Here is a 19,978-nt window from a genome sequence, read left to right as displayed (position 1 = left end):
AATGTCAAAGGATTAGACTCATTATCCTTCAACAGCGGCGTAATCCAGATGAATTAACCATTTGAACAACAGCTGTAATCTGATGTCTAATGTCAGAGGATTAGCTTCATTATCCTACAACAGCAGCGTAATCCAGAGGAATTATCAATTTCAACAGCTGTAATCTGATGTTTAATGTCAGAGGATTATCCTCATTATCCTCCAACAGCAGCATAATCCAGAGGAATTAACCATCTGAACAACAGCTGTAATCTGATGTCTAATGTCAAAGGATTAGACTCATTATCCTCCAACAGCAGCATAATCCAGAGGAATTAACCAATTCAACAGCTGTAATCTCATGTCTAATGTCAGAGGATTATCCTCATTATCCTCCAACAGCAGCATAATCCAGAGGAATTAACCATTTGAACAACAGCTGTAATCTGATGTCTTAATCTTATATAATCCTCTGGATTATATAAAATGAAGATTTAATACGCATCACATCATCTACAGCCACTAGAGGAGGGTTTCTAATCATCTCTAATTAAAACCGCTGAATCACTGTGTTTATTACTAATTAATTATGAATCATAACAGCCCTTCGTTCCTTTAGTTTGATCACAAGAGGGAAACTAAGAAATAACACAAAGACTGCTTTCATCTCCCTGAGGACAAAGTCCTGACTAATCTGCAGCCTTCGAGGAGCAGATCCTCATCGTCACCATCACAACATCACATCAACCACAGTTTAACACGAGTATTAACATTCAAATGTCCAATGAAAACAACTAGAATGCCAACAATTAGTTTTCAACCAAAAATATCAATATTATTTGATGGTTCCAGCTTCTTTAATGGTCCTTGTTTTAACAGGATAGTAATATATATAATATAAATATTAGGACTGTGTAATGGCAAGAATCTGGCGATACGATGCGTATCACGATACAGGGGTTACCATTCAATATATTGCGATATATTGTGATTCTATAAGCAAGGTGATATATTGCAATATTTTAAAATCTAATTTTAGCAAAACTTTCGTAGTATAAAGACACCACCATCATCTGCATAAAATCTGAGTTTAAAAAGTTTACTTTTTTATGCAGTCTGAACAGTGAGATCTGCATTTGCATTCATCACAGTCCCTGTAACATCCAACTGGAGCTGCAACTAACCATTATTTCATTGTCTATTAATCCGTGATTATTTTCTTGATTAATGGATTAGTCGTTTGGTCTAAAATATGTCAGAAAATGGTGAAAAAAACACTGGATCAGTGTTTCCCAAAGCCCAAGACGACGTCCTCAGATGTCTTGTTTTGTCCACAACTCAAAGATATTCAGTTTACTGTCATAGAGGAGGAAAGAATACAGGAAAATTTATTTTCTTATATCATGAAAATAGTTCACCGAGATGTGTTTCTGAAAACATTTTGTGAGAGAAATAATCCATGTTGATGAATGAGTCTTTATTTTAGATCAACGGTTAGTTTAAAAAGTTTCTGGGGAGTTTCCAGAGTTTCCGCCCCTGATTTACATAAAGTAGCCTAGACCTCAACTTTATGCAGATGAGGAGCGGGCGACTTGACGCCCCGTCTCTGGATTGTGCCGCCACGCTACCAGAATGCATTGCACGGCTGCTTACAAGGACGGAGACTGAGGACACGTAGCATAACACTCAGCTGAGACGGCGCCGCGCAGACCGCTGCTGACCAGATCAACATAAGAACAGATCTATAGAGTAAAAACACTTCTGACGCCCTCCAATGATTGAAATGTATTTTTTACCGTGTTGTAAAATCGGGGCATTAGCCAGGATACAGTGATTTGCGACCTTAAAAAGAAGGTGGGACGGGGTTGTAAAATCCGGCGCCCTCGCCATCCAGCAGTTGTTCAAAGATATCTCCGAGAGGTTGGACTAACTGACAGCAACATCAGACTGAGGCAGGTAATCTCACCCCAGGTCCAGGATGGGCGGTTTGTCTCGTCCTCGGCGGTAGCACAGGTACAGGTGAGGGTTGTTGATGAGGCCGGCGCTCAGCTCGGCCGAGTGTCCGCCCAGCGTCCTCTCGATGCAGGTGAAGCCCTCTGGCACTTCCTCCCCGAGCCCCCGGGCGATCACCGCCAGGTCCGTCACCGACTCCACCGATCGGCCCGACGAGGACGAGGACGAGGAAGAGACTGAGGAAGAGGGGGAGGAGGACGACGAGGTTTTACCATCCTCGTCCAGGGGCCTCCAGGCCCCATCAGGGTCCAGACCTGCCACTACAAAGTAGTCCACCAGCTGGGGACATTTCTCCTCTGTCATGGCGTCGGTCTGCCCGCTGCTGCAGAGAGAGGAGAGAGTTCAATATTCACATGTCAGAGGATAGAAAGCTTCGGTCAGTGAAACATTTTTTTTACAATTCTGAAATCGATATTTTAATACCAGAATCGATATATTTGCTTCATTTGAGTCTATGCGGAGGTAGAAGGAAGTTACCGCTTTCATTGTTGAAGTCTGAGTAATGTGACGACATATCCGTTCCGTATCCTTCAACCAAAACAAACTACAGAAAGTAGAAAACGTCGGAGGGTCTGTGTGGATCTGACCAGCACCCTCCCATTTTAAATCCAAAGTGGTAAACACTACACATACAGTAAAGTATGTAATTATTCTCACTGACGTGCATCTCAAGACACAGACCCACGTCACGACATGCAGCAAACTGCTGGTGATCATTTCAAAGGTTTTACTCAATAATAAAAAAGTCACACTTTTCCTGTAATAATAATAATACTATAACTAATAATAATAAACAGGCTACACTAGCCTTTAACCCAGATACACGTCAGAGTGCGAAGGGACGGCTCTTCCCATCGCTGTCATCACAGGGTGAAAGTGAGAAAGAGGTGCTAACGAAGAGGGGAGGAAGTGGAACGAACGGGGTCAAAAGTCAACTGGCAAACAGGAAGTAGACTGGCAGCCTGTTTCCTGGTGACAGAACACACCGTCATCTTTTCAACTACACATCTGTGTGTCTGTATATACACACTGTGTACACACTGTGGTTTACTCATGGACATCGTCATGACGGGTGTGGAGGCAGCATTGCATTGTGGGAATGTCCACCTGCTTATTAAACGTCTGCAGTCAAAATATCCATAGGGAGTGGTCTGCTGAAACGCAAAAATACAAATACCAATTTTAGCTGAAACAGCTGATTTCACCACAATCACTTCCCTTTTTACATGGAGCATGTGCAACAATGGAAACCACACACACACACACACACACACACACACACACACACACACACACACACACACACACACACACACACACACACACACACACACACACACACACACACACACACACACACACACACACACACACACACACACACACAGAGAGAGAGAGAGAGAGAGATATGCAGCAGCAGATTTCCTCTCTGACAGAGGGAACTACAGTACATCAGTTTACAATACACAGCATTTATTAGGGCCCGAGCACCTACAACGTCGGGCCAGCGAAGGCCCTATTGAAACTGTAGCGTTTATTATTTCATATTATTATTTAAATCATCGTTCAGATAAAATATTAACGAAAGGTAAATCAGTTTAAACTGGAGATAAAGGAACAGTCACAAGTCATAGAAGATGAACTAATAGTTCCAATCTTGGTTTGGGCTCTACTGTTTTCAACATGGCGGCCAGGTCACACTGACGGGTTCGGGAAGAATACCCCCTAACCCTAACCAATAACCAATAACCAATAACCAATAACCAATAACCAATAACACTAACCAATAACCAATAACCCCTAACCCTTATCAATAACCAAAAAACCCTAACACTAACCAATAACCCCTAACCAATAACCCCTAACCCTAACCAATAACCAATAACCCCTAACACTAACCAATAACCACTAACCAATAACCCCTAACCCTAACCACTAACCAATACCCCCTAACCCTAACCAATAACCCCTAACCCTAACCACTAACCAATACCCCCTAACCCTAACCAATAACCAATAACCAATAACCCCTAACCCTAACCAATAACCAATAACCCCTAACCCTAACCAATAACCCCTAACCCTTACCAATAACCAATAACCAATAACCAATAACCCTAACCAATAACCAATAACCCCTAACCCTTACCAATAACCAATAACCCCTAACCCTAACCAATAACCAATAACCCCTAACCCTAATGTATACCCCTTACCCCATACCGTTACCCTGTACCGTTACCTGTACCGTTCACCCCTGTTGCATATCATGGAGCTCTGAGTGTCATTCTGATTTCTACTGTTTCTATTGTCTTTAATGCTGAAAAGACAAATGTTCTGCCTTTGTGTGACAATAAAGTTGTACTGTTTTCTAAAGTACTTTTTCAGTACCTCAACACCAAACAGAACTTCAGTATGTACCATTCATGTACTGAAGAACAGACTGTATATGTACACCAACATCATGAACATTTGTATGAGTATATCCATGTTTAATGGCAGACGGCAGGTACTTTTGTTTGTTTAAAGGACACCTGAAGCCGAAGCACCAGCATACTAACCCTTTATCACACTGTTCAGTCAGGGTGGTAGTAAAAAGGAAGTGAGAAGCCTCAGAGGAAGTCCTTGCAAACTTTATCAAATGAAGCACTTATTAATAAAAAGTACAGCTGCTGAAACCTGGTTCCCCTAAAACCACTTCTCTAAAACCCGAACAACTCTAACCCACCTGCTTCCGGTCTGCACCATCAATCATCTACAAAATTAAATTATTCATAACACAGGACATTCAGTGTATATATAAATATATGTATATAGCGACGGTCTGTTATACGTAGCGATGGTCTGTTATATGTAGCGACGGTCTGTTATACGTAGCGACAGTCTGTTATATGTAGCGACGGTCTGCTATACGGTCTGTTATACATAGCAACGGTCTGTTATACGTAGCAGCGGTCTGTTATACGTAGCAATGGTCTGCTATACGTAGCAACGGTCTGCTATACCTAGCAACGGTCTGTTATACATATCGACGGTCTGTTATACGTAACAACGGTTTGCTATACATAGCAACGATCTGTTATACGTAACAACGGTCTGTTATACGTAGCAACGGTTTGCTATACATAGCAACAGTCTGTTATAGGTAACAACGGTTTGCTATGCATGTTATAAAGAAATAACAGACGTAGGACGCTGCAATTGACCAATCAGAATCGAGTATTCAACAAAGCCGTGTAGTAAATATATATACACATCTATCTGTGTGTGAGATGGTACATGGGGGGGGGGGAAGGTTTCGTGGACCACAACAGCTCTTTTGTCTCATCTGGGCGTCACGGCAACACATAAGCATCTCACACAGCAGCGACTGACATCATCATCTCAACACGTTCAATGGGCACATTCTCAGTGACATCACCATCACTTGATCAATCCCATTGCACAGAGGAGTGGACATAACACGGAGAGGAGACTGTTGGGTCTAAATAACAATGGAGGCTCCTGAAGAGGTTAGCATAGCTGCTGTGATAGTGTTGGTTCTATCAGAACTGGAGAGGATTTCTTCATAAAGAAGAGCGAAGAATGACACTGAAGGATTTTCTAGATGTAAAACATGTTTTCACTCTTCTCCTAACTGGCCTCAGTAAGAGTTTGACTGACAGATGGTTCATCCAATCGCCTGCCGAGTATTCCAAACAGTTTCCAATGACGGCTGCTCAGATGGTTCTGTGGAACAAACCATCTGATGGGTCAGGTTACCCAAACCGAACCCAGAACCCTCGCTGTGAGGCGAAAGTGCTAACCACTGCACCAACGCATCATCATCATCATCATCATCATCATCATCATCTAGGCTTTGGAAATCGTCTATATATCTTCAAATTGTCCTGATGACAACATATGACAGAGCCATCCCGGTCTGGTTAAACTGGTGCAGACTAATTACTGGAGGTGTAACTGTCGTTTAATCAGAAAGCAACAACTCAGCGTTAATGATCTAAATCAGGTGTTTAATCATAAACTCCTCACAGCAGCAGTCTGTGATCAGATCACTTCCTCGTCATCGTGTCTGTATTCATGAATTAAACTCGTAACAGGAAGTTGATTAACATCACGTCTCCTTCCATCGACTGCTGAGGATGTTCATACCATTCATAAAGTGTGGGATCGTTTTAACTATAAAAGAGTAAAGAACTGATCAGTTATATAAACAATTTACAGATTCTGATACATGCTAAAAAGCTCCGTCTGTATTAAAGTCAAAAACTTACCACGAGATGTTCAGCTTCAGATAACGGGTTTGTGTGAAGCAGAAACAGGACGGGGAACATATTAATCCTCATATATGAGAGGAAGACGAGAAACAGAGAAACACCCACACAGGAAAAAAACAAATGACTCTGGAATCAGAAGTAAATACCGAGAAATATTCTAACTTTGGTCATCCAGCAGCTGCAGGTGAAGAAGTGAAAGTAAACCTGAGGGATTTCATCACTTTGAAATGCAAAAAACAGCCTCTGCTGACGTAACAGCTACTTCCTGTCTAGGGCATCATCTTTAGTTTCCATATCCACGCCTTAATGTCACAAGAGGAAAACCCCAGGGTTTCATGTTAAACGGGTCATGATGAATTCAGCCCACAACAAACACTGATGTATTCATGGTCTCACAACCAGATGCACCTTTAATATCTGTATTATACAGTATACTGTATATATCCCTTTATATCTCTCAGCGGAGGAGTGGAGCTCACTATATTTACTTTGTACTAAATAGTATTTTCTTCTCATGCCACTTTATACTTCTACTGCACTACATTTATCTGACAGGAGGGCTGTCCCTAATACCAGTTTTTGGGCTTTGGTGAGAAATATTCGAAGGTATTCAAAGCTTTGGCACGGCTTATATATTATATTTATATTATTACTGTATATTATAATATTATAATATTATCATTACAGACAGAGTGAGACAGCAGAGCTGAAAGTGGAGGAGTTGAGGTGACTGCAGACTGCTGAAGAGAGCAGCAGATTATTATTATATATTATATTATATTATATATTATAATAATATTATCATGATTACAGAGTGAGCTGAGAGTGGAGAAGCTGACTGCAGAAGAGAGCAGCAGATTATTATTATTATATATTATATTATTATTATCATTGTTATGATTACAGACTGAGCTGAGTGGAGGAGCTGACTGCAGACCGCTGAAGGAGGTTTAAATATCTGGTGTCTATATTTAGTCCGTCTGCTTCATGAACAGCAGCATCAGGACGCTGAGAGGACACGAAGACTAAAATTAATTCTGAGGAGACGATGTCAACACCAAACCTTACTACTGATACTGCTTATACTACTTATACTACTGATACTGCTTATACCACTGATACTGATCAACAGTACTATCTACTGATACTACTGATCAACAGCTCTAGTGTGTGAACGGTGTCTGTGAGGTAGAGTTCTAGTGTGTGAAGTGTCTGTTAGGTAGAGCTCTAGTGTGTGAAGTGTCTGTTAGGTAGAGCTCTAGTGTGTGAACAGTGTCTGTTAGGTAGAGCTCTAGTGTGTGAACGGTGTCTGTGAGGCAGAGCTCAAGCATATGAACGGTGTCTGTGAGGCAGAGCTCAAGCATATGAACGGTGTCTGTGAGGCAGAGCTCAAGCATATGAACGGTGTCTGTGAGGCAGAGCTCTAGTATGTGAACAGTGCCTGTGAGGCAGAGCTCTAGTGTGTGAACGGTGTCTGTGAGGCAGAGCTCTAGTATGTGAACGGTGTCTGTGAGGCAGAGCTCTAGTGTGTGAACGGTGTCTGTGAGGCAGAGCTCTAGTATGTGAACGGGGTCTGAACAGTATTCTGTCACAGACGGCGGTGGAGGGTGGAGGCCGGCTGCTCGCCAACAGGACCGCCGGCTACTCTACATGATGTCAGAACCAAGTGAAACAACGTCAACTACAGAGGTCAGTACACAAGTCAAAGGTCACAACACCACAACAAGCTCTTTATCATATTTCTAGCTTTGCTTCCCTCAAGGCCTGTGGTCGGTTCACACCTGTTAGAGAGTAACTCTGGAGGGCGACCCGACAGCCTAGCAGTTAGGGTGTAAATGAGCAGCGAGTTGCCGGTTCGATCCCTGGCTGGCTGGAACTTTTTCCCCACGCTTCCCGTCTCTCTCCACTGTCTAATTATAAATATTAATATATATTAAATAATATATTAAAAAGCAATTATTTAGTACTGAAAAGGAACCGATAAGAGTATCGATAAAGAATTGAACCGATAAGAGTAGTAGAATCAATAAAATCCTACCGATATCCGTCCCTATTGAACGGTGGTCTATTATTTTTCGCTGCAGTACTGCGAGCAAGGCTGAGTGGCTGGGTATCTGGGTTTGATTATACATCCACGGTCTGAACATGAGAAGCTGATTTATCCTTTTAATTTCATTATTTTCATTTATTGAGAAAAGAAAAACTTCTACAACAGTGATACAAACTGTGTTCACACCCTTCAGGAAATATTCATGACATACAGCTCTAGAAATGTTTGGAGGGAGTGTTGAGGTCCTCAGAGAGGGATGAGGGACGAGGACAGCCCCTCTGAGGATGTTACGTAATCCTACTAAAAACTAGAGTCAGTGAAGGCAGCTCAGCAGGAATGTAGACCAGCCAGTCGGAGTGTTGATTCCTCCCAACGAATACCCAACAGAGACGGATTCCCTCCAACGAACACAGATCAGAGACTGATTCCTCCCAACGAACAGCGATCAGAGACTGATTCCTCCCAAAGAAAACCGATCAGAAACTGATTCCTCCCAACGAACACCGATCAGAGACTGATTCCTCCCAACGATCAGAGACTGATTCCTCCCAACGAACACCGACCAGAGACTGATTTCTCCCAACGAACACCGATTAGAGACCTGCAGGGAGCTCAGCTGGAAATGTGTTTGTACCCAGTGCATGCTGGGACATGCTGCAGCCCCCTTCCCAACCCAACCCAACCCCCAAACAGGAACATCTGGTACTGAGACAGATGTGTTGCTGTTCATGATCTGGATGACTCACCTCTTCCAAAACTATTCCACAAATATTATTTCAGCATGACGCTGATCTGACGATCACTAGTGGACAGGTGTGAATGTAGAGGACCCGCTCCACCAGGTGAGCTACCGGGCTGGTCTGATCGGTAGCCGATCAATCTGGTTTGATCGGTAGCCGATCGATCGATTGATCGGTGCGTCTCTGATCTTAGTGTGGGTGAAGTATGAGGTAACGCGTGGCGATATTTACCAAAAATCTGATCTGGGTATTTTGATCGCTCTACGGCTTTTATTCATTATTTAATGATTTCCTGAATGATTTCCTCCCACATTTGATGTTTTCTGTTTGCTGTTATTTTACTTGATGGATGGATGGATAGATTGATGGATAGATAGAGTGCATGAGGAGGACGGATGCAGCCTCACTGCTACCAACAGGCCCGAGCAGCAGCTGCTGGAGCTTTAAACTGAACCCCCTCTCACTAGTTCCGTTATCGGACACGGCTCTGCACGACCTCAACTCGCTCATCTTCAGAAACGTTTGTGACGTAATAAGAATCTGCCGGAAACAGTCACGGCGGTTAAACGTGTGTACACGAGCCCTGCATCACGTTCACCGTGTGTGGCACGCGATGGTCGCCTGCAGCTGCAACGCAATGTTAAAGCCCGGAGTCAGGAAGTCGCCGGGTTCCATTATCGGACGCAGACACACCTCGGGTCCGTCAATAATTCGTGCTTTTTTATATTTCTGTGCATTTCTCGGTAAATATGCGTTAACACCGGGAACAAACTGTTCTCACGTTCACTGGTGTGTGACTTTATAATACACTACTATTTATATATTTACTATATTATAGACATCATGAAGGAGGCGTGTCCGATAACGGGCGCAGGCAGCGATGTTCCCGTTAAACGACATAACGTTTGTTAGCTACCGTTACCGTGTTATTAGCTCTCTGAAGCTAACCGGGCGACGGTACCGGGCACCGGGTCCGTTACCGTTACCGGGGTGACTCAGCAGGTTAGAGGAGTGATGGAGTCGCTCGTACCTTGTTGTCTGTGCTGGTTGTTCCCACAGATCTCTGGGAGGATCATGTTCAGGTCATCCTCTCACATGTGACGTCCATGTTTGCTTTCTGCTCCGAGCCGCAGCGGCGTCAAGACCCACAGCTACACTTCCTGTTTCCGGTCACAAGCTTCAAAATAAAGGTCTCCATGAGAGCGCTTCAGAGTCAACGTCATTCTACAGGCTTAACTATTTACACTATTTCACCTCAGATGAATCACATGATATTCTCACTCATTTGTTCTTCCAGGCCTTATAGCTTCAGTCCACATCTGCTGCACGAAAACCTTCCTATAATAAATATCTCATGTATTATTTCCATCCGTACATCAATGGTGGACGCTCTGATTTCAGACACTTCCTTGTGACAGGGAGGCTGGGTCACTGGAGGACATGGGTCTTGCGGTATGGGGGTATGGGGGTATAACACATGCGCAGTGTAACTCTCGCTGTGGTCGTGCGTTGCGATTGGCTCAATTTTAGTGCAGGCCAGATTTTACTGCACGTGTGTAATACCTCCAAAGATATGACGCGTGACCCAGCATCCTTTCCATAGGCCTTGGTGACAGAGGTATTTGAACCAAGATTCAAAGATCAACACCGCCACATCTGAAGGAACCAGTAAACACCGCCACATCTGAAGGAACCAGTATGAAATGAGTGTGCTTGCATAGAAAATATCAGTCACTGATATCTGTATAGCAGCTTTACAATGATCAAGACTTTAAGACTTTCTGCTCTTATTTTGAAGGGGAGCACCTCTGTTTCCTGTGTTATTGTGTCTCTTGATGCAGCTGCAGCTGTCAAACAGAAACTGACTGGGTGAATTAATTCTTTCCCTTTCTGAATGTTTAAGTTGTCAATCCTTTAGATTTCAGTCCTGCTTGAGTTAGAATTTATATTTGAGTGACAACAGTGGATTTGTGCTCAGAGTTTAACCCTTTTTGTTGATACATGAACAGAAATAAAATAGAAAATTACTATTATTATTATGTACATCAGCTTCCAATTTTCAGAATCGTGTGCATAGCTCCATTTTTTGTGTATACAACAGCATTTTTTTTCGGTAATGTCACCACAGACGCCCAGTTCATAATACTTTAAAATAAAGAGATATCATTCTATTAATATTATTATGAATACATTAACAACACAATTATTATTACTTATACATTTACATTATTAACATTATTAACACAGAAAGGGAAAATCATGCAGAAATAAATACCTCAATTTGCAAAATGCATAAATAAATACACACATTTAAAAATAAATATGAAATAAATTGAAAAATTAATTGAAACATAAATAAATAAGTGACTCAATGAATAAATAAATATGTCATTAAATGCAACAAAAATAATAATACAAATAAATGCAGCCCCCTTATTTGCATAACGAGGCAGAAATGCATAAAGAAATGTAAAAAGAAAAGAATACAGAAATAAATAAGTTTGGGGAAATAGATTAGGGGTGAAATGCAAAGGGAAAATTGTGCAGAAATACATAAATACATAAATAAACACATCTAAAAATAAATAATAAATAAATAAAAAAAACATGCGAAAATAAATAAGTAAAAAAAATAAGTGTAAAAATAAATAACTAAATAAAGATAAATGCAAAAATAAATACATAAATAAATAAAAGGAAAAATTAAACAGGAGAGTAGATAAATAGGGGAATTAATACAAAATTAAATAAATAAAGAAGCAATTAAAACAGAAAAATCTATTTACGTCCCATTTTATCAATTAATTAATGGTTACATTTATTTTTCATATTTTTGCTGCATTTAATGACATATTTATTTACTTATCGAGTCATTTAGTTATTCATTAATTTATTTTTTTATTTTGGCAGGTTCCGTCCTCCATACATCAGCTTCAACGTCTTCTTCATGGGAGTAACTGTGTTTTAAAGCAGAACAAAAGGCTCTCTTTACGAGAAGATACTCAGTGTGTATAATGGGGAGAAGAACAGTGATGATGACACATGAGGATCTACAGCCAGAACAGAGAGAACATGTGTGGCCTCTGCTGGTGAAACCCATGAGGTGCATTAATGAGGAGAACCGTACAAACATCGTCTGTTATTGTGAATCATGCGTTGATTGATTGACATGGGTTTGTTTTTTTACTCACTCTGCTTATGATTGCTTTCTTTGGAGGACAGAACTAAAATAAAATAAAATAAAATAAATATTACTCTGTAAATAAATGAATGTCATTAAATGTACCAAAAATAATATTAAAAAAACATGCATTAATTAATTGATTAAATGTGATGTAAATAATATTTCTGTTTTAATTTGCTTCTTCATTTATTTACCTTTGTATTAATTCCCCTATTTATCTACTCTTCTATTTAAATATCCTTTTTTATTTATTTATTTTGATTAACTTAAATGTATTTATTTATTTTTGCATTTATTTTTTATTCACTTGAAATTTACTTAAAAATAAATGTATTCATTATTAAATTTATTTATTTTTGATTTTGGCAGGTTGTGTCCTCCATACTGGCAGCCCTATGCTTTACTGTAAATTGAAACTCACCAACCTTTTTACATTTACAGCAGTTCAAGTTCATTTGTGTGGAACATTTGGGTGATAATAATGTTAATATGTTAGTGATAATGTTAATAATGTTAATGTGTTAGTGATAATGTTAATAATGTTAATGTGTTAGTGATAATGTTAATAATGTTAAAGTATTGGTGATAATATTAATAATGTTAATGTGTTAGTGATAATGCTAATGATGTTAATGTGTTAGTGATAATATTAATAATATTAATGTTAGTAATAATGTTAATGTGTATGTGATAATGTTAATAATGTTAATGTGTATGTGATAATGTTAATAATGTTAATGTGTAAGTGATAGTGTTAATAATGTTAATGTGTTAGTAATAATGTTAATGTTAATGTGTAAGTGATAATGTTAATAATGTTAATGTGTTAGTAATAATGTTAATAATGTTAATGTGTAAGTGATAATGTTAATGTTAATGTGTTAGTAATAATGTTAATAATGTTAATGTGTAAGTGATAATGTTAATAATGTTAATGTGTTAGTAATAATGTTAATAATGTTAATAAGTATGTGATAATGTTAATGTTAATGTGTAAGTGATAATGTTAATAATGTTAATGTGTTAGTAATAATGTTAAGATAATAATGTTAAACAGAGTATTTGTACAGTGAGCTATTAGTACGTTTACTGTAACAGAGTATTTTTACAGTGTGGAATTAGTACTATGACTGTAACAGTACATTGGTACAGTGTGGTAGTAGTACTTTAACTGTACAGTGTATATAGAGTATATAAGGACAGACTGCAGTTGATCCAGGTTTCATTAGTTTATTTTCTGTAAAATAATGTGAAGGTACAGTCTCTTTAAAATCTCTCCTGTTAGCTTCAGAAGCACCTCTGGTTTAAAATATATATTCATATGTACAACACACTCAACATTCCCTGCTTATTTAGTACAAGGTTCAAATAAAAATCGCAATACAACAAAAAGACAATTTATTATTAAACAAAGCAAAAGACGCAGAACACTCATTTTATTCTCCAGAGCCTAAAAACATGAAAAACTAACAATACCATTAATAATAATAACAATAATAATGAGAGCAATCAGTATCATACATCAATAAAAAATATGAAAAAATATGAAATAATATGGCCTTTAACTGATCCCTAGTCTGCACGCACGCACGCACGCACACACACACACACACACACGCACATACAGGATGACGTCAATGGGTAAATTATGGGATGGTTTTAGTTAGATGATTTCGATTTTTTTTTTTAAACCAGTTGACTGAATGTTTGACCTTCTGAGTGACGCCTGTTCTTATAAAAAATGATTGAGAACGTAAAAAAACCAATTTTCATAATTAATATTTGAATATTGGTTCATATTAAAGGAAAAAAAAAATCCTTTAAAAAGAATTTTAACAGTTAAAAAAAAAAAAAACAGAAATGAAAAATGTTTTCTCTCTAAAACCGATTTGTTCCTCGTTGCTGATCTTTACTCTTGAAAAGTTTAAACATCATTTGGACATAAACAACTTTGAATCTGATTTCCAGGAATAAATGACCATCTGTATTTCAGTGACTCGCCCCGCGTTACCTCGACTTCAAGAAGAAAACATGAACAGAGAATAAACGACAGAGAAAAGTCTCGATGAATTGAAGTCAATGGAGGCCACGTTTAACAGCAGCAAAACTATATCAAGACATCCGTTTACAAACTCTGTCACAAAGCTAGTGTTGGTGACGTGGAACAGAGCCAAGTTAGCTAGCTGATATACAGGGACTGATATACAGACGGTGAAGTATTCCTTTAAACAGACACATTTAGAGTATTTCTACTCGCATGAAATAAAAATACACTGAATGTGTTTTGGAAGAAATGAAGAGAGAAAGGACTTAATGTTTTTTGGGTGGGAACATCTGTTGTCTCTGTTGGTTTTAAAATGACCCTCGATTAAAGGAAGCTGATTTTAGGCTCATAAAGACGTGAATGACTCGTTAAAAGACAGAAGTTCTGCATAAATTCAGTGAAGGAAGCTGATCATCGATCTGTTCAAAATCACACAAACATCAAACACTCAGTGCTTCAACAACAGAACAAAACCGATCCAATTCACCCCCCCCACCAGTCCTACAGTTTGACTCTGTGGCTGCCAGCGCCGACAGGAACCGACCTTCCCCTAAACCGAACTACCACCCCCCACCCCCAAACAAACGTCACCCTCCTCCACTGCAATCTGACCTTTCATAACAGCGAATAATTCACTTTCTTCTAGCTGTGATGACTCCCACAGAATAGAAACAAGAAACCAGAGACACATAACCCTAACCCATAGACATACAGTATATACATAGACGCCGCATTGACTCCTGGATCGTACGTCAACATGGGTGCCATATTGAACCTGGCAAGGCTGACCTGAAAACACATACAAGTGAACGGGGGAGCTGCTGTTTTTCTGGATCAAAAGCTCTATAACATCTACATTTCTGAACCGATTTCAACGAGTCACGTTCCACCAGGAAACCCTTATATGGCCTGAAAAATGTTACCGACGTCCCCAGCTTAAGGAGAGATGGAGCAGGAGAAAAAGAGAGAGGATGGTCTTTTATGATACTATGGTGGCCTGTAGACACACTGGGGACAGATATTGATGTTTAAAAGACATGGAAAATTACATTTTGCATAATAGGTGACCTTTAAGTCAATTTGACGTGGGTAACGTTAACTGTAGACACAAAGGTATTTACTATTTACTAAAACTATTTGCCTCTTATTCTGATTGCTCTTATTAGTATATTGATAAGTGCCTGAAAATGAACGTAATAGTAATTGCAGTAGCTGTGTTTGGGGTAATGATTGATGAGCGCTAAAACGGAGGAAGACATTTCATTGTACATTATATTATATTATATTATATTATATAGGGACCTCTCTACAAGTATTAACCTTAACCAAGGAAAATACTACTACTACTAATAATAATAGTACTAGACAAACGTGAGTTTTAACAATTTCTTCTGATAAATTAATCATTTTCTATCACGTCAGTAATTCAGTTCATGTCAGCCTACGGTACATAATCGCCTCCTAAGCGTCTAGCGGCGATTATAGCTGAACTATCCGGATTCTAAGTAACTGGAGACTAAGCTTTATTTTTCTACTCCTCATAGATCATAAACCCTTTAATATAATAACGACTCGTTGAAATTGGTTGACAAATGTTTACGTTATAGTGCTTTTTATCTAGAAAAACGGCAGCTCCCCAGTTCACTTGTAAAGGGTTACAGGCCAGTCTTGCCAGGTCCAATATGTCGCCCACGTTGACGTATCACTGCAACGGGCTAAAGCGTCCAATGTGGCGTCTACGCATATATATGTTTACGACCCTAACCCCTACCGAAAACCCCGACCCCTGACCCCTAACCGCACAGCCGCTCAAAAACTCGTCCAGAGGACACGGCTGCAGCCTGGACTGACCTGCAGGGGGCAGCAGTTACACTTTTTGTGTTTTGATTGTCATTCCTCCATCATCATCATCATCAACATCGTCATCTTCAGTAAACACATGAATCCCCACTCAGACCCTCAACAGTCTTCCAAACTTCAGGCACATGAATTATTTATTTATTAATAATGATTTACCATCTCTCCTCTGTCAAACGCATTAAAGCTATTAAATCCATCAGATAAACGTTCACCTCTCCTAGGTACCCTTCTCAAACATTTCCAGATCCCTCCAGACCTGCAACCGAAGCCTGATCACATGGTAACTATGGCAACGATCAATAAGAATACAAAATAGTCAGCCTGAATTCAGCTTTCTCAAATGTTATTTTTCTTTGTCAGATTGATGTAAAATTTATATTTTTGGATTTGTTTAAAAAAAAAATATTTTTCTACAAAAAGACAGCTGTTTAAAAAGACTAAATAAATATTTTATGAATGTGGAAACAATCCTCTGAATTTTCTGTTGTGAACAAATCAAATTAATAAATAAAGTTGCGTCTCATCACTACATGCATCTGTTCAAGCAAAGTGTGTCTTTTTTTCCTCCTTGTTTTGATTTCTATGTAATATAATGCTTTATGATATGCTCATTTAAAAAATAAACATAATTTTCTGAATTTTATTTTGAATGTTTTCTTTCCTGTCAGCGAACCTTAAGGGGGTCCTGCCCCCCAGGTTGGGAAACCTTCAGTACTGGAGGAGCCTCTCAGTCCAAAGGTGGACATGATGTGAACACAGAACAAATGATTGTTTACCGTTTACTATTGTTGATGATTTAGATGTCAAATATAAAATGAAAGGGACAGTTGAATGAATACAGAAACAAACTGATGACTGGAGCTTAAAAGAAACACATGCAGCTCATCTCACGTCTCACAAGCTGTTGTTCAAAAACTCACTTCAGGCTTCAAACTTCTACAAGCTGATGTTTGAATATTCAAACTGTATTCGTTTTTTTAACAGACATTATCTGAGAAATTATATACATACAGATTTAGACCACTTTGGATTAAAAAATAAAACTTCTTTATAGTCAAAATAATATTGATAATATTATTATTATTATTATATTTTTTTAATCTTTGTTACAATAAAATATGTTACGAGGCTCTGGCCCTCTCGGGGCTGAAAAAACAGGTGCAGCAAGTGCAGGTAGAGGGGGCGGGGCTAAGTGCTGTCAATCACAGTGACTGGGGTTAAAGGGCAATCCCACCAACAACTGTTAAATGTTATGTCTTTAATTGATATACCTTCTCATCTGGCTGCAGTGATGAACAGGTGTACTCCAGGACACTCTGACATCACTGTTGCTGTGGTTACAGCTGCAACTAAGGATTGTTTTCATGATTGATCAATCTGCCGTTTAATTGATTCATCATTTGGTCCATAAATTGTCTGATAAGAGACAAGTGAAAAATGTTATAATTTCCTAAAGTCTGAGACGACATCTTCAAATGTCTTATGTCTGACAGTCCAAAACCCAAAATGATTCACTTAATGATCAGAAAATCAGAGATATAACCCACTGGTGCAAAAAATGTGGATGAATGTGTGTGTGAATGGGTGAATGCTGCCATCAGTGGATGAATGTGTGTGTGAATGGGTGAATGCTGCCTTGTATTGTAATGAAGACTAGAAAGCAGCTGTATAAATGCTGTGAATTTACCGTTTACTTTAACGTATTTAATGTTTATTTGGACTTTAGTTTGGACTAAACATTCTTTATGAAGACGTCACCTTGGACTGAAGGAAACTGTGATGGACACTGAGTCACTATTTTACACAACTTATAGACCAAATGATGAAACTAATCGGCAGATTAAATGATAAAACAAATTGTTAGTTGCAGCGTGATATTAAAATAGTGAGCAGAAGTAATTCATCTTTTTTTTTAAATAGATAAAACATCAACATCAATGTTGGTGGAGTTGCCCTTTAAGAAGTTGACCTGAAAGGTGAATAAAGCTGAAGGCTGAGGGACCAACGGGATTCAGGGTTCCTACTGATCCAGACTGGACCTGGATGAGTAGGACCAACAGGGTTAAGGGTTCCTGCTCATCCAGACTGGACCTGGACTGAAAGAAGTCTTTCTTTCTCTCTGCTACTAAAGCTATATTTGTGAATATTATTGTGATAACTGTGTGTCTAAAAGCAGATTACTGGACTTGCGGAGCGTCCTGTGTGATCACAGGATCATTTAAAGCGATCAGGGTAACATTATTGTGGTGATAAGCAGCATATCAGGGGCTTTAAGCACTGGACGCTCTCCGTAGAGGGCTTCATTCCAAACTGTTATCTGATAGAAATATATATATAAAATATACAGAGCTCCGAGTCATCGGCCTCCGGTTGTTACTTCCTGACCTGATGACCCGAACCAATCACACATGGTCTGTCCTGTGAGCGATGGCCAACAGTCACACAGCGGATCAGATGCAGAGTTCTTCCAAGCGATGCTGGTTTTTGCAGACGGTTTCTGACATAAGCAGACGCTACGTGAGCGCTTTATTCCTGCGTGTTTGCGTTTACGTGAGTGCACTTTTCATGAACATGCAGATAAGACGTGAACAAGCTAATGCCTAAAACAGAAGCATCTCGTTTGTCTGGACTTCAAGCATTGCGAGAGCGTTTTCAGTTAAGTGCCTTCGACGGAGACCCCCCCCCCTCCGCCTTCGGTTCATTCCGACCTCGGACAGAAAACCTGCCGACCGTCTGGTTGGGGGAGCGGCGCTGATCCTGGTCCTCTCTCCGCCTCCGTCCAGGTGGGGGGGCTCACTTTAGCCTGTCGGATCGGAAGGAGTCCTCCACAGCCGGGTCGGCGAGCATCAGATCGCCGTCCAGCATGTCCAGAGCCAGCGGGTCCATCCTGAGAGGGTCGTCCAGGGAGAAGGGATCCATCTCAAAGCCGGGGACGTGAGACAGAGCGCTGGCGATCTCTTTAGACAGACCCGGTGGGGAGTCGCCTGCAGCGAGGGGGAGAGGAAGTCAAACAACTACAAGAAAACTACACGTTTAATCAGCACATTATGTATTCCCACAGATTCACATCCAGTAAGAGTGTGAGCGCCGCCGCTGAAAGAGGCTGCGTCCAACAGCGAATATTGGAAGCTTGCACCGCCGTAACCGGAAGAGCTTTAACCTCTCTGTTAGCAGGAGGAGGCGCTAACTCCTCTGTCACACACTCACACAGGTTTTGTGTCACGATGAGTCCATGAGTACCTCAGAGTACAAAGATAGCAGATATTCCCCGTATTCCTCATGCACCGCTTGTTTTCTTCTTCTTGGAGGCGGGCCTTGTGCGCGAGGGCACCATGACCCCCAAAAGATTCCCTCACAGATATTAATGTGACATGTTATTTTATCATTGAAAAGTAAAGTAATAGTTAATACATCAGTGTGGTGATGCAAGTTAATTTGATTATGTCCAATAAAAGTATATTTTCCTGAATGTTGAGACCCTCATATGTAACCAGACAGACGTTTCCCTGCTCATCACTGATGTCCTGTAGCCATACATCAGAGCGCCAATACATCCTCCAGAGCAGGCTCTCATGGCATGTCCCCCTATTGGGGTAAACCAATCCCGTGTTTCTCATAGACGGTAACATAGTAAACAGAAGAAGTTGAAACATGTCTCCAAGCTTCTACTTTAAACAAACCGCTAATAGTAATAACGCCATAGCTGTGTAGTTGGTTGCACCAACAATAAATCCAAAAACGCTGATCTCTGATTTGTTCCCCTGCCATGTCCTGAAAAAGATCTAATAGAGGGGCTTTATGGCTCCAAGCTATAGACCAGACCAGCATGGC

At 39.9% G+C, this 19,978-nt stretch overlaps 2 protein-coding genes across 6 annotated transcripts in view; both read right to left on the bottom strand.

The window, feature by feature from the left end:
- Window positions 1–10,241, bottom strand: part of dennd4b (DENN/MADD domain containing 4B) — a 30,976-nt gene extending 20,735 nt beyond the window's left edge. Inside the window, exons 1-2 of one of the 3 annotated variants that reach the window (XM_074654258.1) lie at window positions 10,090–10,241; window positions 1,946–2,314 (exon numbers count right to left, since the gene is read on the bottom strand). In XM_074654258.1, coding sequence (XP_074510359.1) covers window positions 1,946–2,295 — 350 coding nt within the window. In that variant the 5' untranslated portion in view covers window positions 2,296–2,314; window positions 10,090–10,241. Of the gene's footprint in view, window positions 1–1,945; window positions 2,315–6,266; window positions 6,472–10,089 lie in introns of those variants that run through there. The other 2 variants (XM_074654260.1, XM_074654259.1) reach the window with 2 other exon arrangements.
- Window positions 10,242–13,457: 3,216 nt separating this feature from the next.
- LOC141779430 (CREB-regulated transcription coactivator 2) overlaps window positions 13,458–19,978 on the bottom strand; it is a 32,268-nt gene continuing 25,747 nt past the window's right edge. For all 3 annotated transcript variants that reach the window (XM_074654263.1, XM_074654261.1, XM_074654262.1), the window contains one exon: window positions 13,458–19,131. In XM_074654263.1, coding sequence (XP_074510364.1) covers window positions 18,941–19,131 — 191 coding nt within the window. In that variant the 3' untranslated portion in view covers window positions 13,458–18,940. The remainder of the gene's footprint in view (window positions 19,132–19,978) is intronic.

The sequence above is a fragment of the Sebastes fasciatus genome, chromosome 12, assembly GCF_043250625.1.
Source record: "Sebastes fasciatus isolate fSebFas1 chromosome 12, fSebFas1.pri, whole genome shotgun sequence".
Classification (NCBI taxonomy): Eukaryota; Metazoa; Chordata; class Actinopteri; order Perciformes; family Sebastidae; genus Sebastes; species Sebastes fasciatus.
The sequence above is the reverse complement of the archived record's forward strand: the minus strand, read 5'-3'. Positions and strand labels throughout refer to the sequence as shown.